This window comes from Lissotriton helveticus, chromosome 2_1 (genome assembly GCF_964261635.1).
Source record: "Lissotriton helveticus chromosome 2_1, aLisHel1.1, whole genome shotgun sequence".
In the NCBI taxonomy this organism is placed as follows: Eukaryota; Metazoa; Chordata; class Amphibia; order Caudata; family Salamandridae; genus Lissotriton; species Lissotriton helveticus.
In genome coordinates this window covers 245,864,966-245,881,775 of record NC_136059.1, presented here as the reverse complement: position 1 = coordinate 245,881,775, position 16,810 = coordinate 245,864,966, and the positions used below count along the sequence as shown (strand labels likewise).

Here is a 16,810-nt window from a genome sequence, read left to right as displayed (position 1 = left end):
AAATCCATTCAGCCGTTCGATTATTATTATTATTTTATTTTTTTGCCCCGCGGGGCCCTTTTAAAACCTCCACATCAAACGTAGGGGGTCAGCGAGGATCTACTATTCCCCCTTATGGTCATTTGCCCCTTCGCTTTGGCCTCCTCTTGTCTCTCGATCCTACCGAGAGACAAGATGGCGGCCGCTACGGACTGTTTGGAATGTTGACAGACGCCGGAGAGCCAATCAGCTTCGCTTCACAAAGCTCCGTTGCGCGAAAAGTACGCGTCCTGGAGCGCTGCCCGGTCCGCTGTTACAGATATATATCTTTTTTTAAACGTTAATTTCTCAAAATCCACTGTAGCACATATATTGAGACCTACAAAAGGCACATCGGGCTACCAGTCCCTACAATTTTGCCAAGTTTCGTGCAAATCCATTCAGCCGTTCGGGCTAAAAGTGAGGCCAACCGCCCTATGGAAAACTCAATGTTAAAAACACGTTTTGGGACCCCCCTTTTTTCTCAGCCCCCCCTTGACGAACCCCCCCCAAATTTTCAAGGGCTGCTCAGAAACAAAATGTGCCATTTTCCTGAAAATTTCAGCCAATTCCGTCCACAAACGCCAAAGTTATTAGACATAGAATTTTCAAAAAACCCATAGAGAAAAAATCCTAACTATATATACCTACTGGCGACCGCCAGTAGGTAATATATATATATATATATATATATATTTATATATTATATATATATAACATTTCTATGGCAAAATGAAACCCCTTACTTTGTTCCTTTTCAAATTAAACCACTTTATTCCAATCAAGATGACTTCAGGTGTGCCATACTTTTGTCATAAGTAAGACTGTTAGCGTTCTAGTTGTTCTTTAAAACACTCTGGGACATTCTGTCACTGGGCTATAGTTGGGCTACATCTGGCTGATATTTGGGCTACATTTGTTTTTTTTTGTCTCTGGCGGCCATCTTTGGGCTACATTGGGCTACATTGGGCTACATTTGGGCTCCAACATATATATAGCCAATGTAGCCCAATATATATTTTTCAAAGTTAATTTTCGTAAAAACCACTGGAGCATATATCTTGAGACATAGCAAAGGCACATCGGGCTACCAGTCCCTACAATTTTGCCAAGTTTCGTGGAAATCCATTCAGCCGATCGAGCTAAAAGTGAGTCCAACCGCCCTATGGAAAACTCAATGTTAAAAACACGTTTTGGGACCCCCCTTTTTTCTCGGCCCCCGCTTGACGAAACCCCCCCAAATTTTCAGGGGCTGCTCAGAAACAAAATGTTCAATTTTCCAGAAAATTTCAGCCAATTCCGTCCTCAAACGCCAAAGTTATTCAACATAGAATTTTCAAAAATCCCATAGGAAAAAAATCCTAACTATATATACCTACTGGCGACCGCCAGTAGGTAATATATATATATATATATATATATATATATATATATATATATATATATATATATATATATTCACTGAAAAAACCATAGGTTATAGACCATATATAGTTAGGAATTAGCATTTACAAAACCTTGAAAATTCACTGAAAAAACCATAGGTTATAGACCATATATAGTTAGGAATTAGCATTTAAAAAACCTTATTTTACTCACACAAAACCATTGAAATTCCATATATAGTTAGTTGCACTAACTATATATCGCGCACCCGCAATCCACTGCTGATCATGTCACATATTACATCATTCATGACATGGTCAGTGACATCACTGATGACATCACTGATGACATCTCAAATGACATCACTGATGACATCTCAAATGACATCACTGATGAGATCACTGATGACATCATCCAGTGACTGTGTGTTTCTGTAAAGTTTAAATATGTTTTACATATTGAAGAATGAGTAGATGTATAAGTGTCTGGACGAAGGATTTAGTAGGTGCATGACTGAATGTATGAGTGAGTGATTAAATGTGTCTCACTGAGTGCATGGGTTAGTGACTAAACTGTCTTAATTTGTGCATCATTATGTCTGTTGTTCTGTAAACTGCTGCATGTGTTGATCAGTAGCTATATGATTAACTATATGGGTTATTGATTGATTGTCCAAGTATTTGTATAGGAGACTGAGTGTGTGTGTGGCTGGCTGGGAGGTGTGTGACTCTGTGCCGATCAATGTGTACTTGTATCAATGATTGTATAAGAAAGTAAGTATGTGTTAGTGTATGTTTGAAAATGTAAGGTGCTCTATGTTTAACTGTATAGACAAGAAAATGGAAGTGTGATTGATTCTTTACAGGACTGACTAGGTGTGTGAGTAACTCCATGGATGAGTGGCAGAGTGTAAGTGTCTGTATAGGTGTATGAGTGCATATGATAGTGTTGTAAAGATGAGTGATTGTATGTATGAATGATTGTATGGGTGAATGAGTGAATGTGTGTGTAGACGTAGGAATCAGTGAGTACGTATGTAGTAACTAGTATTGGTGTGTCAATGGTTTCAAAAATTATACTCTGTATTTAACACTGGGTGAAACAGAGGTTATATTAAAACGTGAGGAGATGCATTGTATTGTCACATGAATGATATCATCAGTGATGTGGTCATTGATGTCATTTGAGATGTCATCAGTGATGTCATCAGTGATGTCACTGACCATGTCATGAATGATGTAATATGTGACATGATCAGCAGTGGATTGCGGGTGCGCGATATATAGTTAGTGCAACTAACTATATATGGAATTTCAATGGTTTTGTGTGAGTAAAATAAGGTTTTTTAAATGCTAATTCCTAACTATATATGGTCTATAACCTATGGTTTTTTCAGTGAATTTTCAAGGTTTTGTAAATGCTAATTCCTAACTATATATGGTCTATAACCTATGGTTTTTTCAGTGAATTTCAATGGTTTTTTAATAGCAAATATCATAAGCTGTCGAATGTCAAGTACGTGGTAAGTAAAAACATTTTCGTGTTTATGCACACTGATCTGCTTTGAATACTGCCCCCCACCCCTCATTTCTATTAGGAGTACTCTCTCTTTGCAGATAGTGAAGGGTAGTTAACGCAGCCCTTTGCCCCCTTTGTAATACGTCGTGCCTGCTTCTCTCTCCATTTGATTGATTGTTCTCTTTGGTTCATTCTCTATTTACAAACAAGCACAGAGTCGCAATACTCTGTTTAGTCTTTGCAGATAGCGAAAAATCGTGTAAAAAAACAAAAGGAATCGAGCAAAATCAGTAGGCCACTAATGGGATCTCTTTTTGACCTCGCTAAAATAGAAACATTAGGAACAACCTGTTGAAAATAGCAATGCGTATGTACATAAGCGGCGTTCATTTGTGTTCACAGTACCCCTTGTTGATTGTTTCAATCGAGCATTGAATTGTTCGAAGTTAATTCTCTTAAGGATCTTCTCTACCTGCAAACGAGGAAGAATAGGAATATTCTCTCTCCCTTTGCAGATAGTGAAGGGTAGGTAACGCAAGCCTTTAACACGTCGTACCTATTTCATTCCTCATTGATTGATTGATTGTCCGAACATTGACTGTTTGGGAATTAGTTCTTTTTGGAGGTATTCCCTGTTTGCAAATAAACGTAGGAAAATCTTTGCAAGTAGTGAAAGGGTACGTAATGCGGACCTTTCTCCCCCGTTGTAATCTGTCATGCCTATCTACTCCCCACTGATTGATGCACCTTTTTCACCCGGACCATTTACTAGAGATACGTCATCTGGCCCGACCAGAGAGCACCCCTAGTGAAAAGGACATATGCAATAATAACGAAGTGATCACTGTATCCTGTTAACAGAAACTTTACCATGAAACAACCTGGAAAGAAAAAAATAGGAAAACGAAAATCAGTAGGCCACTGATGAACATGAACTTTTATTAAACAACAAACAAAGAAACGATAACATAACGTAATGATAAAACCTATTAATGTCCTAGAAACAAGAAAACGTTAAAGTATGCCAGTGGTGAGAGACCAGAAAAACAGTCCGAGAAACCAAATCACCCCTCGCTGTCCCAACTCATGCACTCTGAAAGTTCAAAGTTTTGAGGAGTGCTTGTAACATTGTCTGAAGCCTATTTGCAATTGCTTCATCTTCACTATTCTTAAAGTAAGTGGGGGCTGTTGTGATGCGGTGCCACCCTGAACCGCTTGACGGAGGCCCCCGAGGGACGGTGTCATGTCGCGGACTCGGAGGGGGCGCTTGGCTCCGGCCCCCTCCCCAAGTCGTGTTGCCCTGGTGTGGCCTGAGATCGCCCCCGACATAGGTGGCCGGCTCCCGGGGTCAAGCGGAACTTTTTTCCTTTTGGTGACTCTTCCATTCTTCACCTTGTCCCACAATCCGTTTCACCTAAAGACACGCTGTAGTGGGGCACCCCTTTTCCGTTTCATTTGCCATTCAGCCCGCTTTTGCTACACTGTGCCTCTTCCGCTATTCAGCTGTTTACCGCCCGCTCTTTCGACTACAGCGTCTCGCTCACCATGTACTTGAGTTGCTCCCGCTCTTGCGGTGCAGCGATAGGCGGCTGCCACAGGACTCTCAAAATGGCGGCCATCTCTTCAGATTTGGGCGTGGTCCACTAAAATGGGCCTGCGACACCTTGGAACTCGGACGCTTGTCTGCTAGAGCTTGGGCTCCATTCTCGAAAGCGTCCCCTCATCCTTGAAGATTCTACAAAAGTCTTGGGGGCCCCCGACTCCCGCAGGCTTCTGGTGGGGAGCGCCTAGCATGATTGCTCGTGGAATGGCCACGACGGAGCTACGAAATGGTGGTGCTCTCATGCTAACGCCAGCTTCAGTCTGAAACATCCAGAAACACTGTAGACTACCAATTCGATCAGTTCCGGTAGCGCTCCAACGTGACCCGGTAGAGAAGAACTTGCCCTCCCCTCTTTGACTGATGGTTCTTGTTGCCTGTCCCTTCTGTTGTCATTTAACAGAACTATTTAGCCTGCTGAAAGGGGTTGTGTGCCGTCCGCTGGTTGGTGGAGACATTTTGACTATATTCTGGACCTGCGTTGTCGCGTAATGCGTCATATGACGTGCCGCGTTAGAAAGTTTAATAAATTATTAAACACAATAAACAATCCTTAAAAAATAAAAAAAAATAAAAAATAATCAACAAAACCAACAATCAATTAACAACAGTATTTGAAAAGTCTATCATTCATTTTTCATTGCAGTACGCTGCCCAGAAAGCTTCCGGTTCCCGGACCGGGCGCTACCCACGCAAAAAAACAAAAAAAATATTTTTTTTTTTTTTGCCCCGCGGGGCCGTTTTAAAGCCTCCACATTAAACCTAGGGGGTCAGGGAGGATCTACTATGCCCCCTTATGGTTATTTGCCCCTTTGTTTTGGCCTCCTCTTGTCTCTCGATCCTACCGAGAGACAAGATGGCGGCCGCTACGGACTTTTTGGAATGTTGACAGACGCCAGAGAACCAATCAGCTTCGCTTCACAAAGCTCCGTTGCGCGAAAAGTACGCGTCCTGGAGCGCTGCCCAGAGCGCGCTTACAGATATATATCTTTTTTTAAACGTTAATTTCTCAAAATCCACTGGAGCACATATATTGAGACCTACAAAAGGCACATCGGGCTACCAGTCCCTACAATTTTGCCAAGTTTCGTGCAAATCCATTCAGCCGTTCGGGCTAAAAGTGAGGCCAACCGCCCTATGGAAATTAACATGGGAAAAACGCGTTTTGGGACCCCCCTTTTTTCTCGGCCCCCCCTTGACGAACCCCCCCAAAATTTTCAGGGGCTGCTCAGAAACAAAATGTGCCATTTTCCTGAAAATTTCAGCCAATTCCGTCCACAAACGCCAAAGTTATTAGACATAGAATTTTCAAAAATCCCATAGAGAAAAAATCCTAACTATATATACCTACTGGCGACCGCCAGTAGGTAATATATATATATATATGAATGATATGGCAGTGAAAATTTATGTGGCCAAAAACACATTATTTAGACCAATTGTATAAATAAACACACATTAATTACTACAATGTAAAGGTCAAAGTCGAGTTTATTACAAAAGTATAGCAACAGTCAGATGGGTAAAACACTTTTTAGTGCCTCACAGATTGTATGTAACAATTACTTTACAAAATAAAACAAATCTCCTGATTTTCTTCATGTCTCTTGAGTGTGAGTTACCTACCTGCATAAATCAGTTCTTCGTATCCTGGTTTTGGTTAAATACATTTGTTGAAACAAATGCACATGAAAAAATTCCTTCGCATAAATTGACAGAGTCAAATTCGATCTTTACTACTATTGCTGAGGCACGGGTGAGGCAACAAGGACTGGGCATAGCTCGTGGAGTTTCACTCTGCTGAGTTACTGAAAATCTCAGTGGATTTCCACAGAGATCCGTGAGCGGGCGGACTAAGGCTTATGCCATATAGCAATAGTGTTCGTTGGATGAGGAGCACCGAATGGAGCTTGGGATAAGAAGGGCCACCACACCCCTAGCATTAGCATTAACAGACACCTTATCGCTCTGTAAGGTCCAAAAAGAGTGTGCTTGCACTTACCTTTAGAGGTCCGACATGGAGGCAGATGCCATACATGGTTTCCTGGGGGCAGACTCCACCTCAAGCCTTTCAGAGGCAGTGGCCTGATAGAGAGCATTACCGTAACCCTCAAAGGTGTCTTGCTCAGTGTATGCAGGAACCGCTCCAGCAGTGGGCCTGCACTTGCCGTCTCCAGCTCCCGCCAGTCTCCCCTCCCCTGTGTTCCTGTAGCACTGCTAGAGATGAGGCTCTGCGCAAAAGAGCACACAGCCAAAAGCTAGCTGGGCAGGTTGTGTTTGAACACGCGACACCCGTTGCGCCGGCTCCACCAGTGACGGATACAGTTCCGTTTAGGGGTGCCGCAGCGCCGGCTCCCTTCCTGCGCTCTCCTTAAAGCAACATTGAGGCTGCCTCATCCTGTCGCCAGTATCCGGGCTCTCACCAACCCTCCTGCTCTGTTTGACTTTCTTTCTATGTGCGCAATCATAGGATTCATTTGAGGCGAGCCAGCAGTGCACCATGGTAGACTTCCCCCTTATGCCGCATGCTTTCTCACATAGTACATTCCAAGTTCCCACCATATAGAACGGTGATAATAACCACTAGACCGCTAAAAGAAGAAGCAAACGTGCGGCTGTGTTGGGTAGATGAAGAAAAACTGGTAGTGGCTGGTGGGCTGTGGGGGGCAAACACCTCTACGTGGTGGCTGGCAGAGCTTTGCCGAACTCCAAGCGGAGCAGCAAAAACTCTGCCAACTCCTTCGGGGGAGCGGAGACTGTCACCCACTCCTAGAGGCAACCTGACTCATTTGAGGCTTCACCTCCTGTAAGTCATGGGCTCTTCCCCACAGTTAACAATTGTAATAAATACCAAATTACATTCTACACATCTGATATATATATTTATGCTGAAAGCGATTGTGGACAGTCGAGTACACTGTTGTTGAGAGTTAGACTGGAAAAACCATGTGGCCCAATACCATTATCTTAGTCCACCATGAAAGATATGGCAGGCACCACATATTGGCCATGTGCCCAAAAAATCCTTCCATCAGGAATATAATTATTTTTTATTGGCTTAAAAATCTTTCCAACTTCCCAAAAATCTGGGTAAAATATTTTGTAAGTATTTGTGTGTGCGCATACATATAGTTTCATGTCAAAGCATGTTGTTTGTTGTTGCCTTGTGTTTACTGTTCATTTTCACAAATACCATAAAGTAAAGTGAATAAATCCCAGACCTATTTCCCACCCCTGTATAGTGCAGTGGATTTCATTTGGGTTTTTATTGTGGTGAATTGCCAGGGCTTGACGTGGTCGAACTGTGCAGTAAATCTTGTCTTCTCTGTTTTCCTATCTTATTTTATATTTGATGTCATAGAGGTACAGTCAATGATTTATAGATGTGTGAAATGAGGAAAGCTTAATTGGTTGTTATGATAATTGTGGTAAAAAAAATTCTCAGCAGGTTATCAAGCCAAAGAAGAAAGGCAAGAAGCAGAACCCTCTGCTGAGGAGTAAGTACTACTATGAATATTTGTTGATTGAGAGTGATGATTTTAATAGTAATGTCGTTAATATATGGTGCTTCACGCGACACTTATTTTGTTGTTAGCACTATAAGGAACCGGTGTTGTTATTGCCAAGTTCCATGATACTCAATTCACCAACTTCGTATCGCTGTAATGCTGAGTCAGTCTTGCCTTGATTTGAATGTGTGATCTGCAGATTGCTGCATGTTTAAGGCAAACAAACTCAAACAACTATCAATTGCAAATCAGAAGGTGAGCAGAATCCCAGAACTTTTCACTGCAGAATAGACCCCATCTAAACACCTCAATATGATTTTTTTTAAACAAATTTTATTTCTACTTCAAAAACTGGGAAACAAACCCCCAACAAAACCCCTCCTCCTCCCCCCTCCCTGCAGTCCCTTTGTTGACTGACATATATGTCTACCTTGTATACATATGGCCCATATGGCCCATAACGTTAGCTTAGCTTACAGCAGCACTATACAAGTAACTATTATTGCAATTGACTTATAAGTGTATGTCGAACCTGTTCATGGTACTCCAACGCCTGTTTGGATGTACATCGTTCGGGGCATTACTATAAATTGCTCTTTCATCTGACTCTACTGAGTGCCCTGAGGGGTGGCAATGGAGTCCATGTCTTGTGCTTTCAGGATTTCTAACATAATATCCCAATCGAATGCTATTGGGTTCTTACGCAGGCCCCTAGCCTCCTCCCTCCGGATTACAGCACTTTCTACACTGCCCCAGCGGAACAGATCATTATACCACGCAGGAGCTGAAGGGGGATGCTTGGACTTCCAACGCATTGTAATTGCCCGCGTTGCCAGTAGCAGCGACAGGTTCACAAATCTATATTGTACTTTGTATTTGGTGTATGACTTATGAAGACCCAGAAGACACTCTTCCATAGTATTAGGTATGTTCCTATGTGTAGCTCCTCGCGTGTAACAACTAACCTCATCCCAAAACTCTCGTAGGCGCGGGGAAGACCAAACCATATGGGCTAAGTCAGCTCCCTCACAGTGGCATCTCGGGCAGTGATGTTGGGTCTCCGGGAACATCCTATGTAATCTGTGTGGGGTAAGGTATGCCCTATGTAAAATCATTGTTTGAATAAACGTAAATTTGGCATTACGGGAGGTTTTCCGGGGATGTTCTATGATTCTCTCCCATTCCTTGTCCTTAATGGCCCTTCCTATGTCTTCCGCCCATGCATTGCGTAATGAAAGAAGGGCGATCTCTGTATGCACCCGAATTCCTATATATAGCCATTTTATCAGGTGTCTCCCACAGCCCATATAATATGGTGCTTTGATCAGTTTGTGGTTAGTGGGTTCCTGCCTTTGTGGGGCCCAATGTGTTGTGACATAATGGGCTAGTGCTGCATTGACCACATACTAGTGTCCCGGTGCCCCCGTCTCTCGAACAAAGTTGTCCTGATCCAGTAGCTGCCCCTCATTAAATAAGTCTGATACTGTGCTAATTCCTTCTTCCAACCAAGGCGTTATTGTACGTTTTGTTATCCTCCCGACTGCTATTGGTATACCCAATAAGGGGATGTTGCCGGCATACACAGGGTGTGAGCTTGTGTACTGTAGCGCCGCCTTCCAACATTGCAGAGCTATATGTAGTATGGGTGGAAGATGGTGAGGGGGCTTGCACCTTGGTAATAGCAGTGTAGTAATACGCTCTAAGATCCGGCACTCCTAACCCTCCCCTTCTCGTACCTAGCTGGAGCTTTCTAAGACTTATCCTTCTTCTGCCTTTCCCCCAAACGAGGTCAATAAGTAAGGTGTTTAAGAATTTAAAGGTAGTTTGAGGGACTAATAGAGGCAGATTCGTGAAATAGTAAATCAATCGTGGAAGAATCACCATCTTCATTATAGCCACTCTTCCCATCACTGACAGTGATAGCATGGTCCAAAATGCAACGCTAAAACGCAGGGCACTAATTGCTCTGTTAGGGTTACCTACCAACATGTCAGCAGGGGCCCTGTATGAATGCCCAGGTACTTTAACGTATGCGGGGCCACCTTTAGTGTCGTGGAACCAAATGTAATGTCTGTGGGCGCGGCGTGTTCGCAAAAGAAAAAGGCATGGGACTTCGCTGGGTTAATGGCCAATCCCGATATATGCTCAAAGGTGGCAAAGATCTCCGCGATGGGGGCCAGATATGACCGAAGGTCTTTAATGTAAAGGACAGTACCGTCTGCATATGCCGAGAAGAGGTGTGTTGTAGACCCTATCTCTATACCTAATTCCCACATATCTCTACGTAACTGTAGCGCCTGGGGCTCCAGCGCCAGTATAAACAATAGTGGCGAAAGTGGTCAACCTTTCCTCGTACCTCTTAAGTATCTGGTATTCTGCTATAATTATGCCCACCCGTTCGAACGTGGGCAGTAGGAGCGTTGTACAACAGTATAAGCCAGTTAAGATACCCCCATTGCAATGTGTCAAACGCTTGGCGTAGGTCTAACGATATGCATCCCGCGTGCACATAGCGCTCTGGAGCAGTCAACATAAGGTGGTGCAGCCTCCTAATGTTCAGAGATGTAGCCGGTAAGAAACCTGTCTGATCTATGTGGATCATCTTATTCAGAAGGGGCATAAGCCTATTTGCCAACACTTTACCCAGTATCTTGTATTCTCTCGCTAGTAATGACAATGGGCGATAGCTTGCCATGTCCGTAGGATCCCTACCCAATTTTTGGAGTGAGACCACTAGTGCCTGCGCCGTGGTAAGGGGTAGTGCCCCTTCCTTCAGCGCTGTATTATATAAGTGCACTAGGTTGGGTAGGAGTGAGTCCGTAAAGGTAGTGTAAAATTCTGCGGGCAACCCGTCTAGTCCAGGTGTTTTATTTCGCGGGAGCCCATTTAGTGCTATCTTGATTTCCATTGCAGTGATGGGACCTGCCAGTCCTTCCAAGGCTTCTGCTGTCATTTGGGGATAGGATAGTGCCTGTAGAAAGTCATCTGTGCAATCCTCCTCCCTATCCACAGGCTTGCCGTATAATGAGTCACAATACTGGCAGAAAGCTACTTAAATGTCGTTTTGGGTGTGCACCGGTTCGCCCGACCAGGTAGCTACTTCATTGATCACAATTGTGTGGGAGGGGGGGTTTATCTCGCAATGTCTTCGCTAACAGTGTCACCGACTTGTCCGCCTCGGAGTGGCACAACTGCGTATACCTCTGATAGTCTGAGTCGGAGGGATTCTAACAATTCAGCATGCCTGATACGCACTTCTTGAAGTGGCACCTGCTTCTCCTTGTCATGTACTGCTTCCTGTTCCAACTTATCCATCTTGTGTTCTGTTTCCACAAGAGATTTGTGAACCTCCTGCCTGGCGCCCACTGTCGCACTTATGGCCCTACCGCGTATGACCGCCTTAAAGGCGACCCACTCTATCAGTACATTAGAAGCCGTGTTCTCAGCGAAATAATGGGTAATAGTGACTGCTATTGTTGCCTGGAATGCCGTGTCTTCCAGCAACTGTGGCCAGAGCCTCCATGTAGGCACCGGAGTAGGTATCCTGCCCCACGTAATCTCTATCTCGAGTGGGTTGTGATCCGAAAAAGTCTTTGCTAGGTATGTGGCAAGTCTGACATGCATCGCTACCATGTTCGAGCAGAATGTCCTTTCTATCCTTGTGTAATGCGTATGTACCGGGGAGTAAAAAGAGTATCCCCTGTGCGTCGAGTGCCGCATTCTCCATACATCGCTTAATGCCCATCCTCCGAGAGCCTTCGCCAGCTTTATCACCCCCGTCCCGTTCAAAGGTGGATGGGACCTATCAAGGTCAACGTCCATTATTGCATTGTTGTCCCCACCTATCATCCAGGGGTGCATCTCCCAGCCCTCCCATGCCAGGTTTAGGGTGGCTAGAAATTGTTCCTGCTCAAAATTCGGTGCATATGTGCTACCTAGTACTACCTGTTGACCATCGAGGGACCCGCGTATAAAAAGATAGCGTCCCTGTTGATCGATTCTTTGTTCTAGGGGCTGAAATGGCACACCGTGTCTCACCCAGATGGTGACTCCCCGTGCGTAACCAGAGTAACTAGTGGAGAAGACCTGCCCCCTCCATTTCTTACGTAATTTCACCTCCTCATGTTCCACCATGTGGGATTCCTGCAGATAGACTATATGTGCTTTGCGTCTCAGCAGTTGAGCATGATTTCTATGACGCTTATGAACAGAGCCCGGGCCCCGATTATTCCACGTTATTATCTTGCATGTGTTGGGTAAATGCATTGCAAAAATGCGGCGAGCAGTATAACAGGCAATAACATACATGTGCTGCTAGGTATACAGAAAAATAGGACTACTGTACCTCTTTCCCCCCCCTCCCCCATATACCCCAATACTCGGTCCGGTCGGAGAACTGTACCGGTCCAGAAACCAAAACATGGTGAGCAAAACTATGCCCTGAACAAAAGCAGCATTCGCAAATTGGGGATTGTTACCAACACCGTCGATGGGGTGCATACCCGCACTCCAGCATAAACTCGAGCTCCATCACTACTGAAACCCGGGCTAACAAAATACAAGCACAGTTACACACAGCGACTATAACACAGTTCCACAAAAAGGATACATTAACATCCATTATGGCAGGTCCATGAACAACAGCATCCTCTGGCGGTGAGCCGAACACACCATCCGCCGTCTGCGGGGTCACAGTGGGGAAGAGGCCCAGGCTGCCTTCTGAGTCCGACCCATTCCCTGTACCGTCTGAGGAGGGGGGAGTCTTAAATCAACGTAGGCTGTCTGAAAGTAGCGGCCGTCTCGATCGCTTGTTGCTTGCCCTGGTGCATTTGTTGCGGCGTGGGATTGGTCCGTCGGAAGTTCCTGCGTATCCTCCTGCTGTGCCGGATGCTTGACATATCCACTTGAGAAGAGCTGCGCTGCGCTGCGTACTCTGGGAAGCATTATCCCCGGTCCCCACCGGGTCCGTCACCTCCAACCATTCCTCCGCGTCTCCCGGACTTTCAAAAAAGTGTGTTTTCCGGTCATAAATAATTTTCAGTCGGGCCGATAACAGCAACGCGTATTTCAGATTCAGGTCCCTCAGTTTCTTCTTAACTCCCATGAAGGAGGATCTCTGCCTTTGGACTAGCAGTGTATAATCCGGGTAAAGCGATATCCTGCCGTTGTCGAAATGTATCCCTAGCCTTCCGCAGAAGCGTATCCCGGTCTCTGTAGTTCAGCAGCTTGACAATGGGGGGGGTGCGGTTTCGGCCGGCCAGTGGGTATTCTGTGAGCGCGCTCCACGCAGTATTGGGTAGAGAGGCCTTCTGCAGCAGCATTGTCACGGAACCACTGCTCCATATATCTAGCTGGATCATCTCCCTCGTTTTTTTTCCGGCAGCCCAATGACCCGCACATTATTCCTCCTTGCCCTTCCTTCCGCATCCTCCACCCGGTCCATCAATGTAGTGACCTGCTACTGGAGCTGTTGTATGTGGGTCGTGTTCTGAGCTTAATGTGGAGACAGATCTGCCAGCGCCATTGTGTGATCCTTTACCTTGTCCGCTAGCTCCGCATGGTCCACATTAAGTAGCGTGAATCCGGTCGTAAGGGCTCCGATTTGTTGCTCTATGGCTTTCCTTGATTCTCTGACTTTTTCCAGGATCAGATCCAGTTTATCCGCATTTTCCGCCATCTGGGTAGGCAGTATGCAGCTAGGCGTCTGTGAGGCCTCCAAGTTCGCCGTGAGTGTGGTCCATACTCGGGCCAGCGTCCTGCTGTTTTCCCCTGTTGCGGCCCATTACAGCTTGCCTGGGCCTATGAGTACTGGTAAAGACCACCCCACCAGGGTATGAGAGACACAGCGACGCCACTGCATCGCAACCGCTAAACGCCGCTGGCCAACCACTTCAGAGCTCCCTGCGGGGCTTGAATCAAGTTTATTGTGCAGGAATAGTATGGGGGGCAGCTCCGTGTCCTCCAGCAACAGCGATGCCTGTCGGCCCGTGCGCACCGCTGACCAGTTAACTGTCCCGGGCTACCTTAACAACGTCTGTGTCGCAGCACCCCAGGTGCGCGCCAGCCCTCACTGCAGCTCCCCGAGGGGGATGCCATAGGCCCCACAGCAGCCGCAGCCTCCAGTGCAAGGGCCCGCTACTGTGGCGTAGTCGCACTATCCTCCGGCCCTTCAATGTTGCACACGGAGTCGGTCCGTGATCAGAGCGGCACACTCCCACAGTCGGGCCAGAGTTTCCGGTCACATTCCTCGCTAGTGCCCAGTTTAGGCGCGTCCTCCAGGCAGCTTCCCTGCCTCGCGAGCCGAAAATCTCCGCACGTCTCTCCGCTTGCCGCACAGGGCCCGGTCCTCGTCTCCCGCCACAGCGCCCTACCAGCTGTTCGAAAAGTGGGTCTAGTCGTCCGCTCTGCTTTCCGGTGTCTGTGCCTGCCGTTCTGGACCTTTGGACGCCGTGTGCAGCCAGTAAATGCCAGGATTAATGAGCCCGGGTTCGGAGCTCCACTAAGTCGGGCCACCATGTTCGGCAGTCGGCCACGCCCCCAACACCGCAATATGATAATGAATGAACGAAAATTCCAGATTCAATGCGAGAAATGGACCATGTTCACAAATCTTTGTATCCATAGGAACCGTTCACTTTAAGAATATGATGGTTAGCAGTAGATCCTTGGAAAGACGTATGTGCACTCATTCAGAGTTCAGTTTTATGTGTCTGGCGTGTCCTCTAGACATGCAAAGCCATTTGCCAAGTGGTGCCAACATAATGACTGCACTTACAGCCTTTTCTCCCCCCCCCCAATTTTTTATTTTTTTTTAAACTTTATTTTTGATTTTGCATAAAAAAACAATCCCCCCCCATACATTGGCATCAATCATCAAAAATGTGTATACAGTACGATAACCTCATTATGGCACTATGTGGTACAGTGAGTACAGTTCAGGCTGTGTTCATGAGCGACATAAGAATCACATTAATAACCTGAAATACTGTTGAGGAACAGGCAGTGCACTTATAGTAGAGCGGCTCCAACCTCCCCACCTCCCTCGCCCTCCCTCTCAGACCCCGATTCCTCTGAAGTGAAAAGATCAGCACTCGTGCCATCTGAGTCGCTGTGAGACAACTCCGTGGCACATATGACTCGCCATGCAAGGAGATCATCCTGCAACCTCTCATCCCTGCGGGTACTCTGCATATGCGTCTCCTCAGCCAATGACCACTCCCTTACATCTTTACGCCAAGCTGACAACTCAGGAGTCCCCGCCCCATCCAGGTGATCGCTACCCTACGCCTCGCCAGCACCAACATTAATTGCAATAGTTTGTAGGAAAGGTTCCTCTTCCTAGGCTTAGGGACCAGGGCTCATAGGCAGTGAAGCGGGGTCAGGTCAATCCGGAGGCCGGTTACGGCGTGTATACGATCCACCACCCCCCTTCAGAAGCTACTGACCAAGGGGCAGTCCCAGGCAAGGTGTAGGAACCCCACTTTCTCCATCCCACATCTGGGTCAGTTGTCCTCCCTGTCTTCCGAAATACGCTTCAAGGAAAGCGGGGTTAAGTAGGTACGATGCATAAAGTTGAAATGTGTCAATTTGAATTACTCATTGCAGGACACTTTATGGGTAAGGCTCCCTATGCGCTTACACTGTCCCGGGTTCAGAGTGAGCCCCAGGTCTGTCTCCCAGGCTCCCCAGGAAGGTGAAATCGGCGGGGTCGAGTCCTGCCTCATGGCCGAATACAGCAGAGATATCAGTTTACGCCCTCTACCACAAGAGAGGAGGATGTTCAGGGTGTGGGACAATGGGCGCCTCATGGAACTGGGGCCATGTCGCCCTTGCTACCTCCTGAAGGCCCCGGTAGTGCACATATTGCCCCTCCCCCAGGCCAAAAGCTTCCATGGCTTGTTCAAAGGACACAAATGACTCATCGGGATAAAGGTCCGCCAAAGTCTCACATCCTCCCATTCCCCAATCCCTAAAGGACATGTGTTCTGCCTTGTCAACTACAGGGGCCAGGATCCACACCGGCAACTCCCTATGAAAGGGGGCTCGCCTCAGTATTTTCTCCACGAACCGCTGCCAGACCGCAGCAGTGTGGCGCACCACATAGGGCAGGGCCTCCTCTGCTCCCCGTCCCCTCATCAATGCCACCTGCAATACTCGCTCGTCAGCTCTGCCGGCCAGTAGACTCATCTCCCAGCTATCTCCATCCGCGAACCACTGTGCAGCCGGTAACAGTTGTGCCACATAGTAGTACAGGTCAAATCTAGGCGCCTCTAACCCCCCTCCTCCCATGTTCGGACAACGGTATGGAGGGCAACTCGGCTGCGCCGGCCCGCCCAGAGTAATGATGTAAGCAACGTGTTAAGTGTGCGGAAAATGCGCGAGGGTATCGGGCACAGGGAATTCTGAAGGACATAGAGCGTCCTAGAGAGCATCACCATTTTTGCGACGGCCAGTCGCCCCATAAGGGATAGTGGCAAGGAGTTCCAGAAAGTGACCGATTGTTGTAAGGATTTGAGGACCCGGTTAATATTACGGGCCAACCCCTGCGCATCTGTTGGAGCTACCTGGATCCCGAGATACCGGAACGCCTACTGCTCCAATCGTAGCCCTAGATCCGGCAGGGCCATCACCGGTCCCACGCCGTAACCCGCCAGGGGGAAAATCAAGGACTTCCCACAGTTAATTCTCAGGCCCGAAGCCGCACCAAAACGGTCCAAGTGCTGAAGCAGGACGGGCACCGACTCCTGCGGGGCCATTAAATAGAAGAGGGCGTCATCCG

General features: G+C 46.7%; 1 protein-coding gene across 7 annotated transcripts in view; it reads left to right on the top strand.

The window, feature by feature from the left end:
* FDX2 (ferredoxin 2) overlaps positions 1-16,810 on the top strand; it is a 225,792-nt gene that overhangs the window by 108,682 nt on the left and 100,300 nt on the right. For 5 of the 7 annotated variants that reach the window (XM_078674754.1, XM_078674748.1, XM_078674750.1 and 2 more), the window contains exon 3: positions 7,968-8,019. In XM_078674754.1, the coding sequence (XP_078530880.1) occupies positions 7,968-8,019 (52 nt within the window). The remainder of the gene's footprint in view (positions 1-7,967; positions 8,020-16,810) is intronic. The other 2 variants (XM_078674755.1, XM_078674751.1) reach the window with 1 other exon arrangement.